The following is a 19,941-nucleotide window of genomic DNA, read 5'->3' on the forward strand; positions in this document are numbered from 1 at the left end:
AGAAATGTTTATATAGAGGAGCAAAATAGTATGATATAAACAATAACAAACGGCAGAGCGGGGACGGACTTCTCAAAATAGCATTAATTGAAATAGTTTCATGTATATTAAAATCTCTGCGATATCTTTGGTGACCATCATCAAATTCACAGAAAAAATAAAATACAATGTAAGTATCACGTGTACTTGAATTTGTCCGACGAGTTGAAGAAAGGTTTACACGGCGAGGCTTGCCGTGAGCAACACATCATTAGCAGCATAAAGTGCGTAACAAATAAACAAAATAATCAAACATAATAATAATTTAACGTAGCACATTTAAATATCTATTGCAACTGACACCGTTTTGTAGCGAAATTTGATGACTCAATTTCATCTTTAACAAGAGTTATAAAAATACTTAATTAAGTATAAACGTCACGCTTATCTAAATGACATCGTTAATCCAATGTTTGTAACAATAAGTTGACTACTTTAATCCAAAGTTTATAACAAACACCTTGAAACGATATGCACTTCCACCTTTATTAATCCATGTCTTTATCGAAACTTAGTTCAAACCACACAATTGTATTGTATTCCTATTTATGTTTACATTTATGCATGATGAACACACAATCCGAAATACGTTTTGCATTCGTTCGATGCTTTAAACAAATAGTTTACAGATAAAAAACACAACGTCCGCGACATGTCCTTAAATTCCAGAGAGTGTAAATAAAACTGTTGTGTTTCGTCACCGAAATGACGTCACACGATGTACTGCGTAGTACATTTCGTAATATAAAATCAAAGCGCTGATTGCATTGCAAAATGAATTCAACACTATCTTGAACGCAAAGCTATAATGATGTTTCAATAAAATACACAGAATTTTGTAGACACAGAAAAAGGCTTAATGCTAGTCGACAGTGTTTAAGATGGGGATGTCCGACACATTGCAGTGGTTTGCTCTTTTCACGTTTCACGTCACGGTATTATGGTTACTATCATGTGATATGTATATTAAATTTTTGCGAGAACTTTGGTAACCATCATAAAATGCACAAAAAGAAATAGGTTTTCAATTTTATTTCATCTCCCCACTCATTCCATCCCGCGAAACCCTTAAGGTGTCGCAACTCTAGTAATCGTCATAATTACATGTTATTTTTTATTCTACAAATTCCATTAGACTTATGGTCGAGTATATCATGTAAATATTTTGATTTTTTCTATGAATTTACTTGTTATGTTGAGATGTGAACACATACGGAATGAGTGATGTATTGGACGTCATCATTGATGACGTTCATTCGAACGAATGATAAAGGGGGCTAAGTTTCGTTAAGTTGGTGCAAATCACTGCGATTTGAGCGCCTTGAAAACTGGTCAGTTACTTTTGCTGAAATTTTGCATGTATATGGAGAAGAATGCGATCTACCTGTTGGCGTAGGCGTTATACCTGGGAAAAATCTAGTTTTTTGATTAAATCACGAAAAAGTTTCGCAAGTTTGACAAAACCGGATTTACAAAAAGCGGTATGTGGATATACCGAAGTCCTACCGAAATCCCCGAAATCAAACTTTGATAAAACAATGTTTCATTAGTGATTTCAGTGTATTTCGCAACGATCTATATTAGAATACGCAGTTTTTCAATACACAATCAATATTAATGGGGATTTCGTCGGATCTCGTGGTTTTCTGCGGATTTTGGTAATTACGGGAAATTCGGTATTTCTTCACACCCGTCAAAATGGTCGACTTCGTCAGAATGAACGCTTAGAAAGTATTTACAAAAAAAATCATCTCAAACGATGTAAAGTGAACGCTACTTATCTGTTTTGTAGATAAGTATACGATCCATTGGAAAACACTAATATTTGACATAAAAAACCGCCAGTGGATATGGAAATCTTCAGCGGTCGAAATAGCAGACGGCGTCGACCGATTGCTGCCAATACAGGTTCGAAAAAAACGCGAGAAAGTATTAACAAAATAACATAATTAAAAATGATGTAAAGTGAACGCTAATTCGCTGTTTTGTAGATAAGTATACGATCTATTGAAAAACCGTAACATTTGACATAAAAACACCCGTGGATATGGAAATAGCAGACATCACACGGCGTCTCATCTGATTTTACGCTGTTTGCCAAGGCCGATAATATAATGAATGGAAATGCACAAACTCAGTAACTGGCAAGATTATATGCATTAGTAGGTTGTTTCGTGATTATTAAGAAACAACTGCATAATTCTTTTGGTTCAGCCAGTGCAACTTAACAGAAATAAGTATAATAGTTTCTACACCTGACAACAATGTGCCAACTTATACAAGGTAAGTTGTTTACATTATTTATATTGCAAGCTTACAGTATACAACAATAAACAGCTGGTACAATGTAATGTCATCGTTTTAATTTTAATAAGCCCGTGGTTAATTACCCTTTTTTATCTTATGGATCAATGCATCTCTAACACCTTCAATTGACTTGTTCATGAAAAATATACACCCTCAGTGCATGTTATCCCATACACCATCACTCACTTACTAAGGCTCGATTGGTCATTCTTGGCTCGGGTACTACTTACAAGTACATGTACCCCGGGTACTCTTAACTTTACTTACATGTACCCCTGGTACGGTAAATAAACTTAAACATACCCGCAAATATTAGATTGTATCCGAGTTGTATATCCGCCCAAAACCCGATATCGTTAAACATGCTACCAATTAACGTAAAACAAAATTGTTTACCTTAAACAAACTTCTCTTTTAAAAAATCTGCATCAACATGCTTTTTAGTATGAGTGTTGAGAGGACGCCGTAGGAATAATCAAGTAATCAAGAATACGTCTCTGTTTCTGCTTTTATTTCCTTCATGTATAATGACGATAAGGATTGACGACTAACATTGACAACAATGATAACAAGCATTGAAAACTAACACTAACGACAAGCATTGGCGACTAGATGTAACATTGACGATTCTCTACAATAAATGAAATTAACAATAAAGAATGAATAATAAGATTATAGTACAACAGATCTGCTATTCGAAGTATAATATGATAGCATACACTCATAAGAATAAAAGGTTTCATAAATAACAATTTGAAACATTTTCAATAAATATCGAAATATCTTATACAATATTTATTACACAGCATGAATTAATTGTTAAAACATAATATAAATACCAAATATGGTGTTCCCCATTTAACGGACCTCGCAAACCAAAAAATGTTTCTTTAAAAAAATCTATGACGGTAAAAAGTGAACGTGCGACGTCGCGGAAAATATACTTGACAACGTCATACAATGACAAGACTTTAAACAATTTAAGATTTTAAATTGAATCACATTGATGATTTTAAAAATGAGTTTTGAAAATACATTGTTTAAATGCCATTTAACAGAAAATTGACATAAATGTAAACATAATTAATTTTTACAAAATAGCCGACAACAACCGATTTAGTGTTTAAATTCCCGGGTACGTTTTAGTATATTTACCGTACCCAGGGTACGAGCCTTACTAACTGTATTATTATTATATCTCACCGACTACCTTTACCTTGTTGTGTTTCAACCTGAAATTTATGTAAAATCCGGCTTTCTTTACTTTTATTTTTCATTCATTTGATTACGCAATAGTTGACGTATCTCGTGGAAAAATATTTGAATCTTTGAATTTTAGTGACGACAAGCTGGAAGTGTGAATTTATTTAAAAATGAATCTTAGATGTATTTAATTTTTGTGTGTTTGTCATGCATAGTTCAGTGTTTTCCAGAAAAATTTGAGTAGCCAGTTATATGGCCGGCAACTATGCAGTAAAACCAAAGCATTTATGACATTAACTTGATATATTTGGGAAAAGTAGCCGGCATCAAGAGTTAATGTAACCGGCAAAATCGCTAGCTGCCGGTATTTAAAGAGAACACTGATAATAGTAAACTAAATCTCTACGACGGGATTACAGCTTTGTAAAATTGTTTTTTGGGTGATAATGGTTAGTAATTCATACTAATGTTATTAAAAAATATTGTGCTTTAAATTTAATTTTGAGAATGGGATGGAAGAACAGAAAATGAAGAGCATACAGGAATGGAAATAAGTGATTTACTGTGAGCCCGGGGCAAGTATATTTTGGCCTGGGCAACTCAATTTCAAAAGTTGGTAAACTTCTTTTTTTTAAAGCTTAAAACAATTCACTGCAATAAAAATTGAAAAACAATTGATCACCATGGATCAATACTAGTTAAATAACATTCATTATTTAGGAATAGGACATGATTCAATTCAGGCTCATAATAAAACATCATGCATTGAACATGTGTTGTCAGCAAATGTATTTAATTATCTATTATTTTATTAAAAGAATGTATAATATTCACACGTTCATATTTCTGGGCTCGTTATTCTTTATCTGGGCAACCAAAATACTAAAGATGGTTGCCCACAATAGTAAACAGTTAGTTTCAATCCCTGGCATATCATTGTATCTCTATTGTTATAAGCATTGCATTAAAGTTGTGATTGAGGTTAGCTTGTTGTTTATAGTATATTTACATTTTAGCTTGACTGTTATATATGAAATATATATAGTCGAGCTATCCTACTCAACCCGGCGTCGGCGTGCGCGTTGGAATGTTTGCGTACCACCTCATTGCCTCAAATATATTTCCTATGTCCATTGACATATTGCTTTTATATTTTGCATACTTCATAACTGACATAACCCCAATCTATAAACAAGAGCAGACAACTCATTAACTGTATCAAGCATTTTAACAGAATTAGGCCCTTTTTCACTTAGAATATGCATATTATTGATAAATCTATGTTAAAGTTTGCATATGACCTCAAATATTTTTTATGTCCCTTGACATATTGCGTTCATACACCATGTATTTTGCTTATTAACCAACATGACCCCAATGTATAAACAAGAGCAGATAACTGTATCAAGCATTTTGTAACAATTATGGCCTTTTTTTCACTTAGAATAAGCATATAATTGATAAATCTATTTTAAAGTTTGCGTACCACCTTTAAATTGCCATAACTTGTTTATGATGCTTCCCCCCACCAAATTTTTTAGGGGGAGCATATAGTCGCCGCTTCGTCTGTCCTTCCGTGCACAATTTTTGTCCGGGCTGTTTCTCAGCAACTAATGACTGGAATTCAATTAAACTTAATGGGAAGCTTCACTACCAAGAGGAGACATGCATGTTATCAGCCGGTTCTGGTCGGATGATTTTTCACAGAGTTACAATGTATGGCCCTTTGAAATTTTCCATTAACTGTACATAAAGTGCAATTCTTGTCCGGGCTATTTCTCAGCAACCAATGACCGGCATTCAATGAAATTTATGGGAAACTTCACTACCAAGAGGACATGTGCATATTATCAGCCGGTTCTCGTCGGATGATTTTTCATAGGGTTATGGCCCTTTGAAATTTTCCATTGAACATATAGTGCAATTCTTGTCCGAGCTATTTCTCAGCAACTTATTATGGGAATTCACTGAAACTTCATGGGAAGCTTCACTACCAACAGGAGATGTGCATATTATCAGCTGGTAATGGTCGGTTGATTTTTCACAGAGTAATGGCCCTTTAAAATTTTCTATAAACTGTACATATTTATGTAGTGCAATTCTTGTTCGGGCTATTTCTCCCCAACTACTGACTGGAATACAATGAAGCTTTATGGGAAGCTTAACTACCTCTAGGAGATGCGCATGTTATAAGTGGGTTCGGGTTAGATGATTTATTTAGAGAGTTATGGCCCTTTGAAATTTTTAAGTTACTTAACCATCCATTGTATTATTTTGTCCAAAGTTATGCCCCTCAAGACGTTTCCTTTTATTTGAATATATAGTGCAATATTGTAACCAAAAAACCTTTGGGGAGCATCACCCGTCACCGATTGTTTCTTGTTTATCATCAAATTTGATTCATGCTTTGACAAAACAACACTAACCTGACATACCACAATGGACACCACCCAAACATGAAATAAAATCTTATTAGTTTGTTTTATGTCTTTACAAATGTTAAATGTTTTCGTACCAAAATAGTTTTCGTACCTTCATTTTTTTTGTTCCCTATATTTTTTCGTACTCTAATTTGTTTTTGTAACCAAATTTTTTTTTCGTACCCAAATTTTTTTCGTAACCAATTTTTTTCGTACCCAAATTTTTTTCGTACCCATTTTTTTCGTACCGAAATGTTTTTCGTACCCAAATTTGTTCGTACCCAATTTTTTTTTCGAACCCATTTTGTTCGTACCAAAATGTTTTTCGTACCCAAATTTGTTCGTACCCAAAAATTTTTTTGTACCTAAATTGTTTCGTACCCAAATTTTTGTCGAAATAATCGGCTTTCAATTTGATTTGATCTCCCCACTCATTCCATCCCGCGAAACCCTTAAGGTGTCGCAACTCTAGTAAATTTTCTTACAAGGGAGACATTGTTTTTATTTTTTAAGCAAACAACATTGCTCTAACCTGAGAACAAAAAGAGACAACTGCACTTCTTAACAATCGCCAGCATATTACATCACTCTGCCTTGATTTGTAACTGACTGATTTTTTGCAGTTGCTCTATATATCAATTGCACAATTTACCTATATACAGAGATCCAACATTTATTGTTGGGAAAGTTACTAAGTGATTAAGAGGATGAAAATCTGGACTTGTGTATATACACAATATAAAACATAAAAAAAAATGTTTGAAAACAAATGTCAAAACTTATGAGCCTGTAAGTACATGTACATTATATAACAACACAAAATTGGCTGAAGAAAACATAACTTTGGACATCAGTCATGATTTTATCATAATTCTTTTAATAATTTATTTTTAAATATTCAGTTTCAAAACGTTGAAAGCTTTACAAACAAAGAAAGAGGCATTATCTTATAATTTAACAAACCATATCAAGTCAAATAAATACGGTAGTAGTAGTAAATACAGAATTGACAATTGAAAGAAGATTAAATGATTTTGTCTTTATTTAATGAATATTCATTTCGAATACTGCCATACTTAACACGATTCTTGATAATACTTCTATATTGCATGTAACAACAGAAAACTGAAACTTGTTTTTTACATGAATATAATCCAATACATATTTTGTATATAATGTTACCAGCATAATTTAAACAGCTTTCAATTTTCTCAAGCTCAACGTATGAAATAATGTCTTAAGTACACTTTAATTTTCATGCATTTATCATTATCAGGTGCAAGTTTCATAAGTAATTGATAGACGTGCTATATTTGTGCTTAAAGTAATAATTAACATACACGCCTTAATCAAATATCCTTTATATCATTATATTTAACTATATTTAACAAAAATATTCAATGTTTAATGAATGACACCATCAAAATTCAAAGTCCCCAAAGACATGACATATTGTTTTGCTTTGAACACATCTTTGCTGGTCACATTAATTTATGGTTTCCCCTTAAATTGTTGTGCTTTGTCATTCTGCCATTTCATTCTGAACAAGGTCATTTATTTTTCGCCCGTTACAGAGTTCAAAGATGAGATCTGTCAGAGTTTGTGCTTAACATACCATGAGGAATGTAGAGAATATCTATCTTAAACAGTATTTATCTCTGAGCTCCTAGTTTTGACTGGGGTCATACGGTAACAACTGCTGCAACTGGCTGTGTTGCTGATTGTCTCTGAGCTCCTAGTTGTAACTGGGGTCAATTTGGTAACAACTGCTGCAGCTGGCTGTGTTGCTGATTGTCTCTGAGTTCCTAGTTGTAACTGGGGTCACTATGGTAACAACTGCTGCAACTGGCTGTGTTGCTGATTGTCTCTGAGCTCCTTGTTTTGACTGGGGTCAATATGGTAACAACTGCTGCAACTGGCTGTGTTGCTGATTGTCTCTGAGCTCTTAGTTTTGACTGGGGTCAATATGGTAACAACTGCTGCAACTTGCTGTGTTGCTGATTGTCTCTGAGCTCCTAGTTTTGACTGGGGTCAATACGGTAACAACTGCTGCAACTGGCTGTGTTGCTGATTGTCTCTGAGCTCTTAGTTTTGACTGGGGTCAATATGGTAACAACTGCTGCAACTTGCTGTGTTGCTGATTGTCTCTGAGCTCTTAGTTTTGACTGGGGGTCATACGGTAACAACTGTCTCTGAGCTCCTAGTTTTGACGGGGGTCATACGGTAACAACTGCTGCAACTGGCTGTGTTGGCTGACCATGAGGAATGTAGAGAATATCTATCTTAAACAGTATTTATCTCTGAGCTCCTTGTTTTGACTGGGGTCCATATGGTAACAACTGCTGCAACTTGCTGTGTTATCTCTGAGCCCCTAGTTTTGACTGGGGTCAATATGGTAACAACTGCTGCAACTGGCTGTGTTGCTGAATGACAAGTTTTATTTCGTCAATTGGCGTCTGCAAAAAAAGAACAACGTGATACTGTAAATGTGTTTCCGTCTATTTTTGATACCAAACGAAAAACAAAACTTGCATAGGGTGTTACGACTTATATGACTTGAATCCATAGATGAAACGATGGCTCGATTGGTCAATGTGGATTTGAGTGCTACTTAAAAGTACCCAGGGTACTCTTCAAGTATACTACAATATACCCCGGGTACAGAAAATACGCTTAAATGCACCCAGCCAATATTTCACTGTACTCGAGGTTTACTCCTACCCAAAATCCGATGTGATATAACGCGCTAACGAATTACGAAACTAAATTATCTTTGAAAAAAAACTGACTCAACATTCTTTGAGAGTATGAGTTTCGATTATACTGGGGCAATTTTACAGAACACTGATATAAATATGAACATACTAACTAACTTGAGAAAATGATCAAACAACGGCCAATTTAGCGTTAGTATTCCTGGGTACATTTTCCATACCCTGGGTACATTGTAGTATGTTTAAGAGTACCCGGGGTACTTTTAAGTAGTACCCGGGCTGACAAAGACCAATCAAGCAAAATGATGGACCTGGGACTATTGATACAATAATAATTAATAATAATTATTTTAGATAAAGTATAACCTCTTTATTACCAAATAATTTGGACTGGGTTTTTATAAAGATCCTTTTTATTATCAAATACTACCTCATCAATAATGACAATAAGCAAAGGCCTACTAGACGATAGTCCCAAAAACATGAATTCAGCGAGAGTTTTTCTGAGAAAACTCAGATGATTTTTATGAAGTAAGAAAATGGTTTGGCCACCATGAACCCACATTCCAATTTTGTATCAAAACTCTACTACTTATGTCAAAGGAAACATGAATCTAAATAAACAAGAAGGAAATTTCACATGATAATAAATATATTTGGTTTCATCACACAAGAAGCAATACTTTTCGAGGTTCGAGGTTATACTAGAACGTACAGCTGGATGGATGTATCGACGAACAAGAGTCAATCTACATGCACCCACCCATCTCTGAATTCAGGGGCTTGCCAAAAATAAACACATCGCTTGAAAACTCACCCGTAGACTGAGGATCCTGCTTCAGAGGGATGCTTAATGAGCTGTGACTACAAATGCTTCCAGAACAATCTCAATGCTTTGCTATCCGGGTTTCCTGGAAATAAAGTAAATCATGTGCAAAATGAAACAACAAAACTGAAGACAACACTAGCTTTTTCAAGGATAAAAAACTGGCTCAACCCGGTAACATAATTGTGAGTGTCTTAATAAGATATAAACTTTCATATAAACGAGCACACATATTTTAACTAAAGCTCGCCTTGTGCCCAGGATGTTACGAAGCTGGGTACCACTTGAAACTGTGTACACGTTCAATGAAATAAAATTAAACTATGTAGTTGTTATAAATTACTTTCATTTGGTTTTAAGACCAAATTTTATTTCGATGGTGTTTATACAAAACACAAATATCAAGTGGTGTTTAAGAAAGACCAGGGTTATATATAAATTGTTCTAGAACACTTTTTGAACATTCACCAATTGCAAAAGATTTTGCTTTTATGGTTAAGTATAAGAAGAAGAAGAGCTTCGCTAATATATTGTTTTTTGTAAAGGTGAAGGGACCTATCTCAATACTTCATCAAACAGAAGGAGGGATGGGTGGAGAGGGTGTATAGTGTGAAGATGTGGTCTTTTATTACATTATCTTTCAAAAATGAAAAAAAAGTTACATAACTTGCCTACACAGTCCCCTTATGATAGTGAGCATGTGTTCCAAGTGTGAAATCAATAGCCATGATGCTTAAGAAGTAAAGTGCACCAAATCACAAAACTTAACCAAATTTTCAATGTTCTAAGTATAAAAGGGGCAATAATTCTGTCAAAATGCCAGTCAGAGTTAAATAACTTTGCCTGCACAGTTCCCTTATGGTAGTTAGTAATTGATGCAAGTATGAAAGCAATAGCGTTGATACATTAGAAATAAAGTGGACATAAACACAAAACTTAACCTAAATATCACTTTTCTAAGTATAAAAGGGCACATAATTATGTCAAACTGCCAGCCAGAGTTATCTCACTTTGCTTGCCCACTCCCCTCATGATACATGTAGTAAGTGTAACAAGTTTGAATGCAATAGCTTTGATACTTTATAGAAAAGTTGAACTTAACACAAAACTGTTTATTGCATCAAACATGTGCTCAAGATGGTTCCGGAATATGCCCTTACTAGACAGGGCTATACTTCTAATAGGGGTCGCATGAAACAACAGTTATAATATACACACCCTAGTTGTATTGAATCCTGTCAAACTGACACCTGTTTGTTAATTGAAAACTCTATTAATATGGGCATTGGTCATAAATCTGAGACATGGTGGGTGCGCGAAAATGATATCTCCTTAAAATAAGTGATTCCACAGTTTGACGTCATTGAAATGTGCGTAAAAAACGTCAAACTTTGTTTAAATTATAGATTGGTGGACAAAACTAGTCATAATGTGCGCATCTTTATCAATAAATTTAATATGATTTATGACAAACACATGTTTTGTGGATATTCTTCAGACATATTATATTTTAATACTTGCGTTTATATATTTACTCTAGTGAAAAACATAACATCTTTCATTTGTGCATGGAAACCAATTATTATTTCAATAACATAAATCTGTACTCAAATAAAAATATATAATGCGTACGTTAAAACAAAACACATACTTACAAGAGTAGGTAAGCTGTTTGAAATTATCACATGGTTTCTTGGCTTCCTCAATTGCATGGTTTCTCCTTGCAGACTTTGATGCCACATTACGCAGTCAACTTGTTTACTGCAAATGGCAAAACAACATTTTACAGATAACGTTTAAAGATTATTTCTTAGCTGTAATCAAATCCCTTATCATTCAATAAGACACTAGTTTTTCTGCATATATTCTGCAAACAGAGAAAGAGTATGCAATTTTTAAAGGAACGTTTTTGGTTGTTCTTGCTAATGCCCTGTGTAAGAGTCCCTTTATTTACAGATAAAGATGGAATATTATTACATAAATTGGTTTAAACGTGTGCAATATGTTTAACAATTATTATTCAAACGGAACTAATACAGTTCATGGAATAAAATAAAATACATATTAAACAAAGATACGCTTGTATATTTAAAAAAAGCCTACTTTAAATAATCATCAAATTAAAAGCAGCCAAAGCATATCACAATACCATACAATATGTAATGCAATATATTGGTATAATTTGTAGTTACCGGTAAATCTGTTTTTATGTGTTGGCGTATTAATTTCTTTTAGTTATGTCACTGACTTATGTCAGTCAACTTTCTCACAACATATTTGAACAAGTCTCTTTAAAATCTTACACTTTCTTACTTTCATGACCATCCAAGCCCATATGACCATAACATGACCCACTGGTCAGTACAGGGGCAGGGTGCAGGCCATCCTTAACATGACCCACAGGTCAGTACAGGGGCAGGGTGCGGGCCATCCTTAACATGACCCACAGGTCAGTACAGGGGCAGAGTGCGGGCCATGACCCACAGGGTGCGGGTCATGACCAAATGGTTAGAACAGGGGCAGGTTGCAGGCCATGACCCACAGGTCAGTACAGGGGCAGGGTGCGGGCCATCCTTAACATGACCCACAGGTCAGTACAGGGGCAGGGTACGGGCCATCCTTAACATGACCCACAGGTCAGTACAGGGGCAGGGTGCGGGCCATGACCCACAGTTCAGTACAGGGGCAGAGTGCGGGCCATGACCCACAGGTCAGTACAGGGGCAGGGTGCGGGCCATGACCCACAGGTCAGTACAGGGGTAGGGTGCGGGCCATGACCCACAGGTCAGTACAGGGGTAGGGTGCGGGCCATCCTTAACATGATTAGAAGAGGCAGAGTGCAATAAAAATAAAACATAATAAAAGCAAATTTGAATATAGCAATATGCTAAAATATATTCTTAAACAAACAAACTAGTTAATATTAAATGGTTGAGAATATACTAATATCATACAGACATATTTGCATTCATACCTCTCGTAGTTTAATGCATATGCACCACTGTTGTTGATGTTTAGTATACGACTGCTGCTGAAACTGTTTTTGCTGCTGTGCTGACGTGGCTTGGTTGCTAGGATTTCGCTTGACACTGAACAACGGCCACTGAAAAATAAGTTATATTGGATAATTTGTTATAATGTAATCAAAGATGACAAGTGGTTCAAGGGATTTAATGCTTTTGTTGTTTTTATACACAAATATTAACACACTTCTGTGCACACTATTAGTTAATCCCCCTGAATAAAATATAAGTAACACAGCCTCTGTAGTTCCATGTGTGGTGAGATACAGAAACAGTAAATTAATATTATGCAAGAGAGTTACTTGGCCAATGATAAGTTAGAGCTTTGTCACAAAATGATAACTAAACCTCAACCCAGACTTCATGGGGCTCACATGATTGAAGTTTCATCTGATTCCCTTTAGAAATGTAGACATATACATATGTGGTGAGGTAAAACTATGTTCACATAAAATGCAGATGAAACGCCCCTCTAACAGACCAACTTACAGAACATTGACTCCCATATAACCTCTGCATGGTTTGTGGGATTTAATACTCATTGTATTCACATCTCCACCTTGCAGATCATGTTTTTATAATATTACTGTGAGATTGGAATGTTAATAGATAATAGATAAAAGACTGAGGCTGCTGCTTGAGCCAAGATCGGTACCAATTTGACCTTCGGCATGGAAGCCCCTTTCTCTGAAGGGTCACGCTTGGCGCAGTTACACAGTTCATGAGCTGGTCGTGATTTTCTGGGTACTGTTCCATGTTGATTGACAAGTTGTCCTGTTAAATAAAATATCAACAAAATTAAACTCCAGTAGCATCAGCAGGAGAATATTCTATTCATCACTAGAATGTCCTTTACTTAAGGCAAGTAACCATGTGACAAAATTAGACATATGATATAAATTATACAAAGCATTACACAGTTTTGTAACATGAGCAGCAAACTTAAAAGTGTATGAACTGTCATGAAACTCACGCCAATTGCATTAATTCTGGTGGCATTAATGCTTAGTCGAGTCGCAACTTTTCCGACATTTCACACACCAAAAAAATGAAGAACCAAAACCAACAAAATACTCCCGGTTAGAAGTCTGGTTTACATTGATCGTGTGTACAATGTTAGATATGTTGAACGGTCTGGTTTACATTGACCGTGTGTACAATGTTAGATATGTTTAACGGTCTATGTTCTTCATTAAACAAGAAAATGCGATCTGGCTGGTTACTAAACTTGTAAAAGATATTATGCCCAAAAACAATATTGAACATTTTCATGATGATCCGATAAAAATTATTTTGAAACGGATAGCAGATGTTTATAAGTGTCAACACTTTTTGCTTTTATTGATTTTTTGTTTTTAAGGAAGCATTTTCTTAGCAAAATCTAGTTTTGGCGGTAAGAGGTTTCCCTGACTAGCCTGTGCGGATTGCGTTTCCAAGAGGTAAGTGGTTTCCCTGACTAGCCTGTGCAGATTGCGTTTCCCAGAGGTAAGTGGTTTCCCTGACTAGCCTGTGCAGATTGCGTTTCCCAGAGCAAGGCTAATTCATGTTTTTAAAGCTACCTTTGAACTTTTATAATAACAACACAAAGTGAACATAAGTTGTTACATAAAAATCCTCTAACATATTATTATTTTTGTCTGCATTAAGTATGACTGGCATGGTGCAAATATTGACTTCATTTCGCAATAGACATAGAAACCCAACAGTGCTAAGGTTGGTACAGCAAAGACATAATTGTTCAACTTGTGAATGGAATAATAAAAATGAAAATTGATGAGTAAATGTGTGATTGTTAGTGGGTTTGGGAGGTATAAAATTGATGAGTTAATTTGGGATTGTTAGTGGGTTCCGGAGGTATAAAATTGATGAGTTAATTAGTGATTGTTAGTGGGTTCCGGAGGTATAAAATTGATGAGTTTATTGTGATTGTTATTGGGTTTGGGAGGTATAAAAAAAGTCACATGGGCATAATCAGAATGCAGAAAAATCTTAAAAATTGTAAGTATCAAAACAACAATTTAAAGACCATAAACACTCAAAATCAATTAATATTTCGTACAATATTTCAAAACATAAAGTTAACACATTAAAAAAATCAATGTTTCTTATAGCAATATTCAAAATTTCAACGCTAGATGTGGTCTGGTAATATAGATTTATCAAGATACACACTGCTCTTTTTTTGTTTTGTGTGGATCAATATATTCAACACATGTTCATGCACCATGTAAGTGTCATATCAATAGATATTGTTGGGGAAAAATAAAAAGGAATATATTGTGCCACACATATTTAAAAACGAGCATTTTGTATCTCATTAAATCTATGTGTGCATGCGACATCTCGTGTTGTGATAACACTGAACATACACAAATCCTTATCCTTTTTTCTAAATCAATCAAACTGTTTTAGAATTTAAAAAAAGCTCAATGGTCCTTCATGGAGAATTATCTGAATGTTGTAAATGGAAAAAAGTGCCTGAAATGCTCACCTCAATTCAAGGTAAACCTACTGTAGAAGACATGACCTTGTGACATACTTTTTGACTAAATTACTTTAAACATTCTGATTAACTTTCATAATTGATGTGGCATAAATCTGGCCTATAGAGTGATAACCAAGTTTGTTTCAAGGTTTGAACTGGTGACCTAGTTTTTGGAAGCAATGTGACAGATTCAAACTAAACCTGTAACATATCAAGATAAACATTCTGACCATGTATGATCATGATTGAGTCATGACAATTGAGATGTGAGACCTACAGTATTGTTACACAAGTGGCCTCGATTTAAACTCGGGCTAAAAATTGTCAAAATAAACTTTTTGCCTTGATAATGTCAAAACATTTTGACCCAGTTTCATCAAGATTCAATAAACATTCAGGCCTTTAGATTCATAAACAAGCTGACAGTTGAAGCTGCACATAGCACGCTCAATGACATAGGGTGATCACAATTACTCAGTTTGAGAAATGTTTGCTCAATTCAGTTAAAATATATATATTTAAATGTGTAAATTTCCAAAACATTTCACTTAGGAGTCTTCTCGGGGGAATATCCATATGGGAAATTCCTGATGCACTCAATACACAAGCTATGGACACTTGTATTTACATGGGATTTTGTAAACCATTAAAATTATAATCCAATAGTTCATAATTTATAAATAGTCTCTAAACTATATGCTCAGATCTCCACATAACAAAACAACATTTTATGCAAAGCTACAGAGATCAGTGACCCCTCTTATGTATCAATGGCAATTTTATAAACATACTTACATTTAAAATGGAACCTGACTTTGTAGAGTTAACAATTTAGATATATTGAAACCTGCTGAAAAACTGTGTTATTCTGTGTTTTAATACAGCTCTGGATGTTTAATCCTAGCCTGAATGTCAGGGATTAGCGTGACACTGTTGCATCTTCTTCGAATTTCAAAACAATGAAATAAGGTTGTTGATGAACCCTTGAATTGAAATAATTTGTACTGGTCTTCTTAATTGAAGAGCAGAAACCCCAAATATCATTGAGTTTTAACTATTTGTTAAAACTTGATTACATCTGAAGTCTAAGGCTGTTAAGCCAGGGTCTCCAGAATGCTTTGCAAAAGTTACCCGTTTTGCCATGGAACAGGACTTACCGATTAGGATGTTGTGGCTGAGTTGTATTTGGGGAACCTGAGAGTATAAGGCCTCTGTAAACAGAAAAAAAGACCTCGGGGCATCCCAGAAATGTGTCCCTGTAAACCAAATAATTCAATGCATTCTGAAATGGCATTAGTTTTATTTGAATCAATTTTGTTTGAGTAAAAAAATATATAAAAAATAGATTAAATTTGAAGACTTCTGATAGAAAAGAGATACACAATAAAACACTTGATACTTTACTTCTATATGCTGTACACTTGATACAAACCTAGCCTACTAAATAATTGTTTATCCCCTTCTAAAAATATTTATTAAGTTACGTGTAACTCAAAAAAGGTGGGACAGACATAAGGACGGATTTAAGGAAGGGCAGAGCGAAAAACAGACAAGAACAAATATTTACGCCCCTCTCCTGCGTCCTTTCAAGGCAATACAAATTGGCGGCTATTATAAATATTACCAATATCATAATAACTGTCAGCTATAATATAGTTTAATCAATATATAAAACGCACATACTATTTAAATTGAAATTTGGAGTAAAAAACTCATCACACATTATACATGATAAATTACCAATGTACCTTGCAGATAAAGTAATCTTGGCCCCTGGGTAAGGCAGTCTGGAGCCACAGGTCTAGAGACGCTGCACACTTCGGGTAGAACTCATTGAGCATTTGCCTCACGGTACTTGGGCAGGAAGTGTCCCTTGGCGTCCGGGTCCAGCTGACCAGAGAGCCTTTTATTCAGCTGCGTACAAGAGTCACATGTGCATAATCAGTGCATCGGGTCCTGTAGGAACTGGCTCTTAAAACAGATTCCAAGAATTTAAATAAATATCGAAAAATAATGAAGACAATAATTTTATAATGTACTGAAAGCATTTAAATAATTGTTTTACTAAAATGGAATAGAAAAGCAGGTGTTTTCATGCATGGAGAAACTTTTGGTTCAGGAGCTGAATTTCGGCCGCAAAATAGACAAACTATGCCCTGACATACTAAGATTAAAACTTATATTAAATCCAGTGTTATTTGCATTCATTTACCAAGTTTGATCAATATAAAGACACAGAATTCCCATTTGATGCTATGAACTTTTCCTCAATCAGGCAGACAACGGAAAATACTGATGTTAAGTGAACTATATGAGCCACATTCTGGGAAACAATAGGACTTAATGTATGTGCAGTCTGCACAGGCTAATCTGAGATGACACTTTAATAGGACTTAATGTATGTGCAGTCTGCACGGGCTAATATGAGATGACACTTTAATAGGACTTAATGTATGTGCAGTCTGCACAGGATATTCTGGGATGACACTTTAATAGGACTTAATGTATGTGCAGTCTGCACGGGCTAATATGAGATGACACTTTAATAGGACTTAATGTATGTGCAGTGTGCACAGGCTAATCTGGGATGACACTTTAATAGGACTTAATTTATGTGCAATCTGCACAGGCTAGTCTGGGATGACAATTTAAGCACATACATGAAGCCCCGCATCCCAGAACACCGCTAAGATACTACTTATTGTTCTTGCTGCTGCGACTGGGCCATAGACAGAGATGGAGTGAGTCCCGACGCCGAAGGCGCCACCCCAAACCCGAGAATTCCGACAACAACTTTTGTTGAATGGCGTCAATCGCATACTGCCCTCCAGTCCTAAGGTTCACATTATTCGAGAACAACATATCGAGGTCAGTCACATTAACGGACGTGTCACGCAACGCTTGCTCTACCTGTTGGATCAGATCGTTTCAGTTTGAGCGACTTGTCCGGCCTAATTTGTCGACGCCCATCATTCAATTGTTGCTAAGCGACATGGATGCTGAGACGGAAGTCAAACTCACCAAGGCTCTGCTGTTGGAAGTGTTGATGTAGCCAACATGGGAGGATATATTGATAGGAGGCTTGGTAGTCTTACGCAAGACGTCTTCATGCTGATTTTCTTCAGCAAGTTGTAGTATTTGTGCAAGAAGGGGGTTGTCATCGACTTTCATTTCAATGACGTTTGTCATGTTTGCTAGTAAAGTTCACTGAAAAGGAAATGGAAAGTAAACTAAAACCGGATTGTTTAGTGACACATGAATAAGCCTTGAAACACCTTACCTTACAGACCTGTTTTTTAAATGCCAAACATCGTGCCTATAATTGATATTTAAAATATTGCAATTAATTTTTCACCAATTAGAATTCAGAATAACGTAGTATCAATGTTTTACGTGCACCAACTTGAAATTGGAATTTTTGGGTTTGTAGCGAGGTGTTATATCTATTTTTTGTAAATCAAAAACAGGCATTACTTGAGCAGTTTAGAATGTGAGACTGTACACCTTTAATTGTGTGACTAAAGAACTTTAAATTTTAGACTACATAATTTTAAATGAGATTCTCAGCAATTAAAAATGTGTGACAACACAACTTTAAATGTTACAATCTACATATTTAAGTGTGAGTCTGCACACCTTTAAATGTGACAGTTTATGACTTATACCTGAGACTTAACAACTTTCAATGTGAGACAATACAACTGTTTGGCATTTAATAAGAAACAATAGATGTGAGTTCAAAATAGTAATTAAACTTAGTGAAATAAGCAAACTAAAGCTTTGTCACAAATGTGACGAATACCCCCACATGCCGCATTGACACATAATATTTTGCATGTCGTCTTCACAAAAAAACAGCGGACACCATGCTCTATTCTTAAAACGCAATAGTGACCTCTTGACCTAGTTTTTCACACAGAAAGGCCCATGTTCTGACTTGGCCTTAAGATCATCTCCATAAAACTTCTGAACAAGTTTGGTGAAGATCGGATGTAAACTACTTGAATTAGAGAGCGGACACCTTGCTGAATGTTAAAAATGCACAAAGTGACCCGGTGACCTAGTTTTAGGCTTGGAATGGCCCATGTTTAAACTTGTCCTAGAGATCATTTAGAAAAAACTTGTGACCACGTTTGGTGAGGATTGGATGAAAACTACTTGAATTAGAGAGCGGACAACATGCTGAATGTTTAAAATGCACTAAGTGACACCGTGACCGAGTTTTTAACCCGACAAAGCCCATGTTTAAACTTGGCCTATACATCATGTGGTAAAGATCGGATGAAAACTACTTGAATTAGAGAACGGACACTAAATACGGATCGACAGACAGACCGACAGACTAGTTCACTCCTATACTACCTATATACCCCCCTAAACTTCGTTTGTGCGGGTATAATTAAGCCAGTTATTCTGATAAAAAACTTTATAATGTGCTATAACTAGGGGCTAGCTCTATGCAGAGTTTATTGTAACCATTTTTGGATTGGGACAATTCGTAAAAAATCATAGTGTTTTGAATTAAATTGGGAAAATGGTTGTAGTTTTTGCTAAACATAATTTAAAAATTGAGAATAAGTGCTATCAAGATAAATTGCACTAAGGTTCAACTTATAGAGCTGCATAAGGAAACAAACTCAATTTGTAACCCATTAAAACATTGTTTGGGGTCAAACCTTGAATTGAAAACTTTAGCCAGTAATTATGGAAAAAATAAACTGTTTAAGATTAGGAATGGGACTCAAGTTTGGCCCCAATTTCGACAAAATGAATAACACTGTATGATCTCACCTGAAGCTCAAGAAGCTGAGCTGATATGCTGGCTTCGCTGATATTGCCAAAGGCTGAATTTGAGTTCTGATTAACTCAATGTTGCAACCTATCAAAACATTCTTTTTCTTGCGGGAAACTATGAATTGAGAAC

At 35.3% G+C, this 19,941-nt stretch overlaps 2 protein-coding genes across 3 annotated transcripts in view; both read right to left on the reverse strand.

Annotated features, from left to right (window-relative positions):
- Nucleotides 1–19,941, reverse strand: part of LOC127864941 (uncharacterized) — a 186,726-nt gene that overhangs the window by 155,137 nt on the left and 11,648 nt on the right. Inside the window, exon 2 of one of the 2 annotated variants that reach the window (XR_008042337.1) lies at nucleotides 17,792–18,224. The exons of the other annotated variant lie outside the window; for it this stretch is intronic. The gene's annotated coding sequence lies outside the window, so the exon portion shown is untranslated. The remainder of the gene's footprint in view (nucleotides 1–17,791; nucleotides 18,225–19,941) is intronic. 2 annotated transcript variants of the gene reach the window in all.
- Nucleotides 6,448–16,188, reverse strand: LOC127864951 (uncharacterized). Its single transcript, XM_052404844.1, has 6 exons — nucleotides 16,149–16,188; nucleotides 13,188–13,306; nucleotides 12,484–12,612; nucleotides 11,165–11,270; nucleotides 9,501–9,594; nucleotides 6,448–8,425 (listed from the first exon to the last, which is right to left on the reverse strand). Exons 1-5 carry the CDS (start codon nucleotides 16,158–16,160, stop codon nucleotides 9,571–9,573), a joined length of 390 nt encoding a protein of 129 aa, XP_052260804.1. The 5' UTR covers nucleotides 16,161–16,188; the 3' UTR covers nucleotides 6,448–8,425; nucleotides 9,501–9,570.

This window comes from Dreissena polymorpha, chromosome 1 (assembly GCF_020536995.1).
Source record: "Dreissena polymorpha isolate Duluth1 chromosome 1, UMN_Dpol_1.0, whole genome shotgun sequence".
NCBI lineage: Eukaryota > Metazoa > Mollusca > Bivalvia > Myida > Dreissenidae > Dreissena > Dreissena polymorpha.

Bases quoted from the DNA above. Each gene is read 5' to 3' on its own strand.
- LOC127864951 (XM_052404844.1), bottom strand. The intron at 12,613-13,187 runs GTACCGATCTTG...CTTATTTTTCAG, and splicing joins CCATGCCGAAGGTCAAATTG to TGGCCGTTGTTCAGTGTCAA. The intron at 9,595-11,164 runs GTAAGTATGTGT...CTTTATTTCCAG, and splicing joins CAAACAGCTTACCTACTCTT to GAAACCCGGATAGCAAAGCA.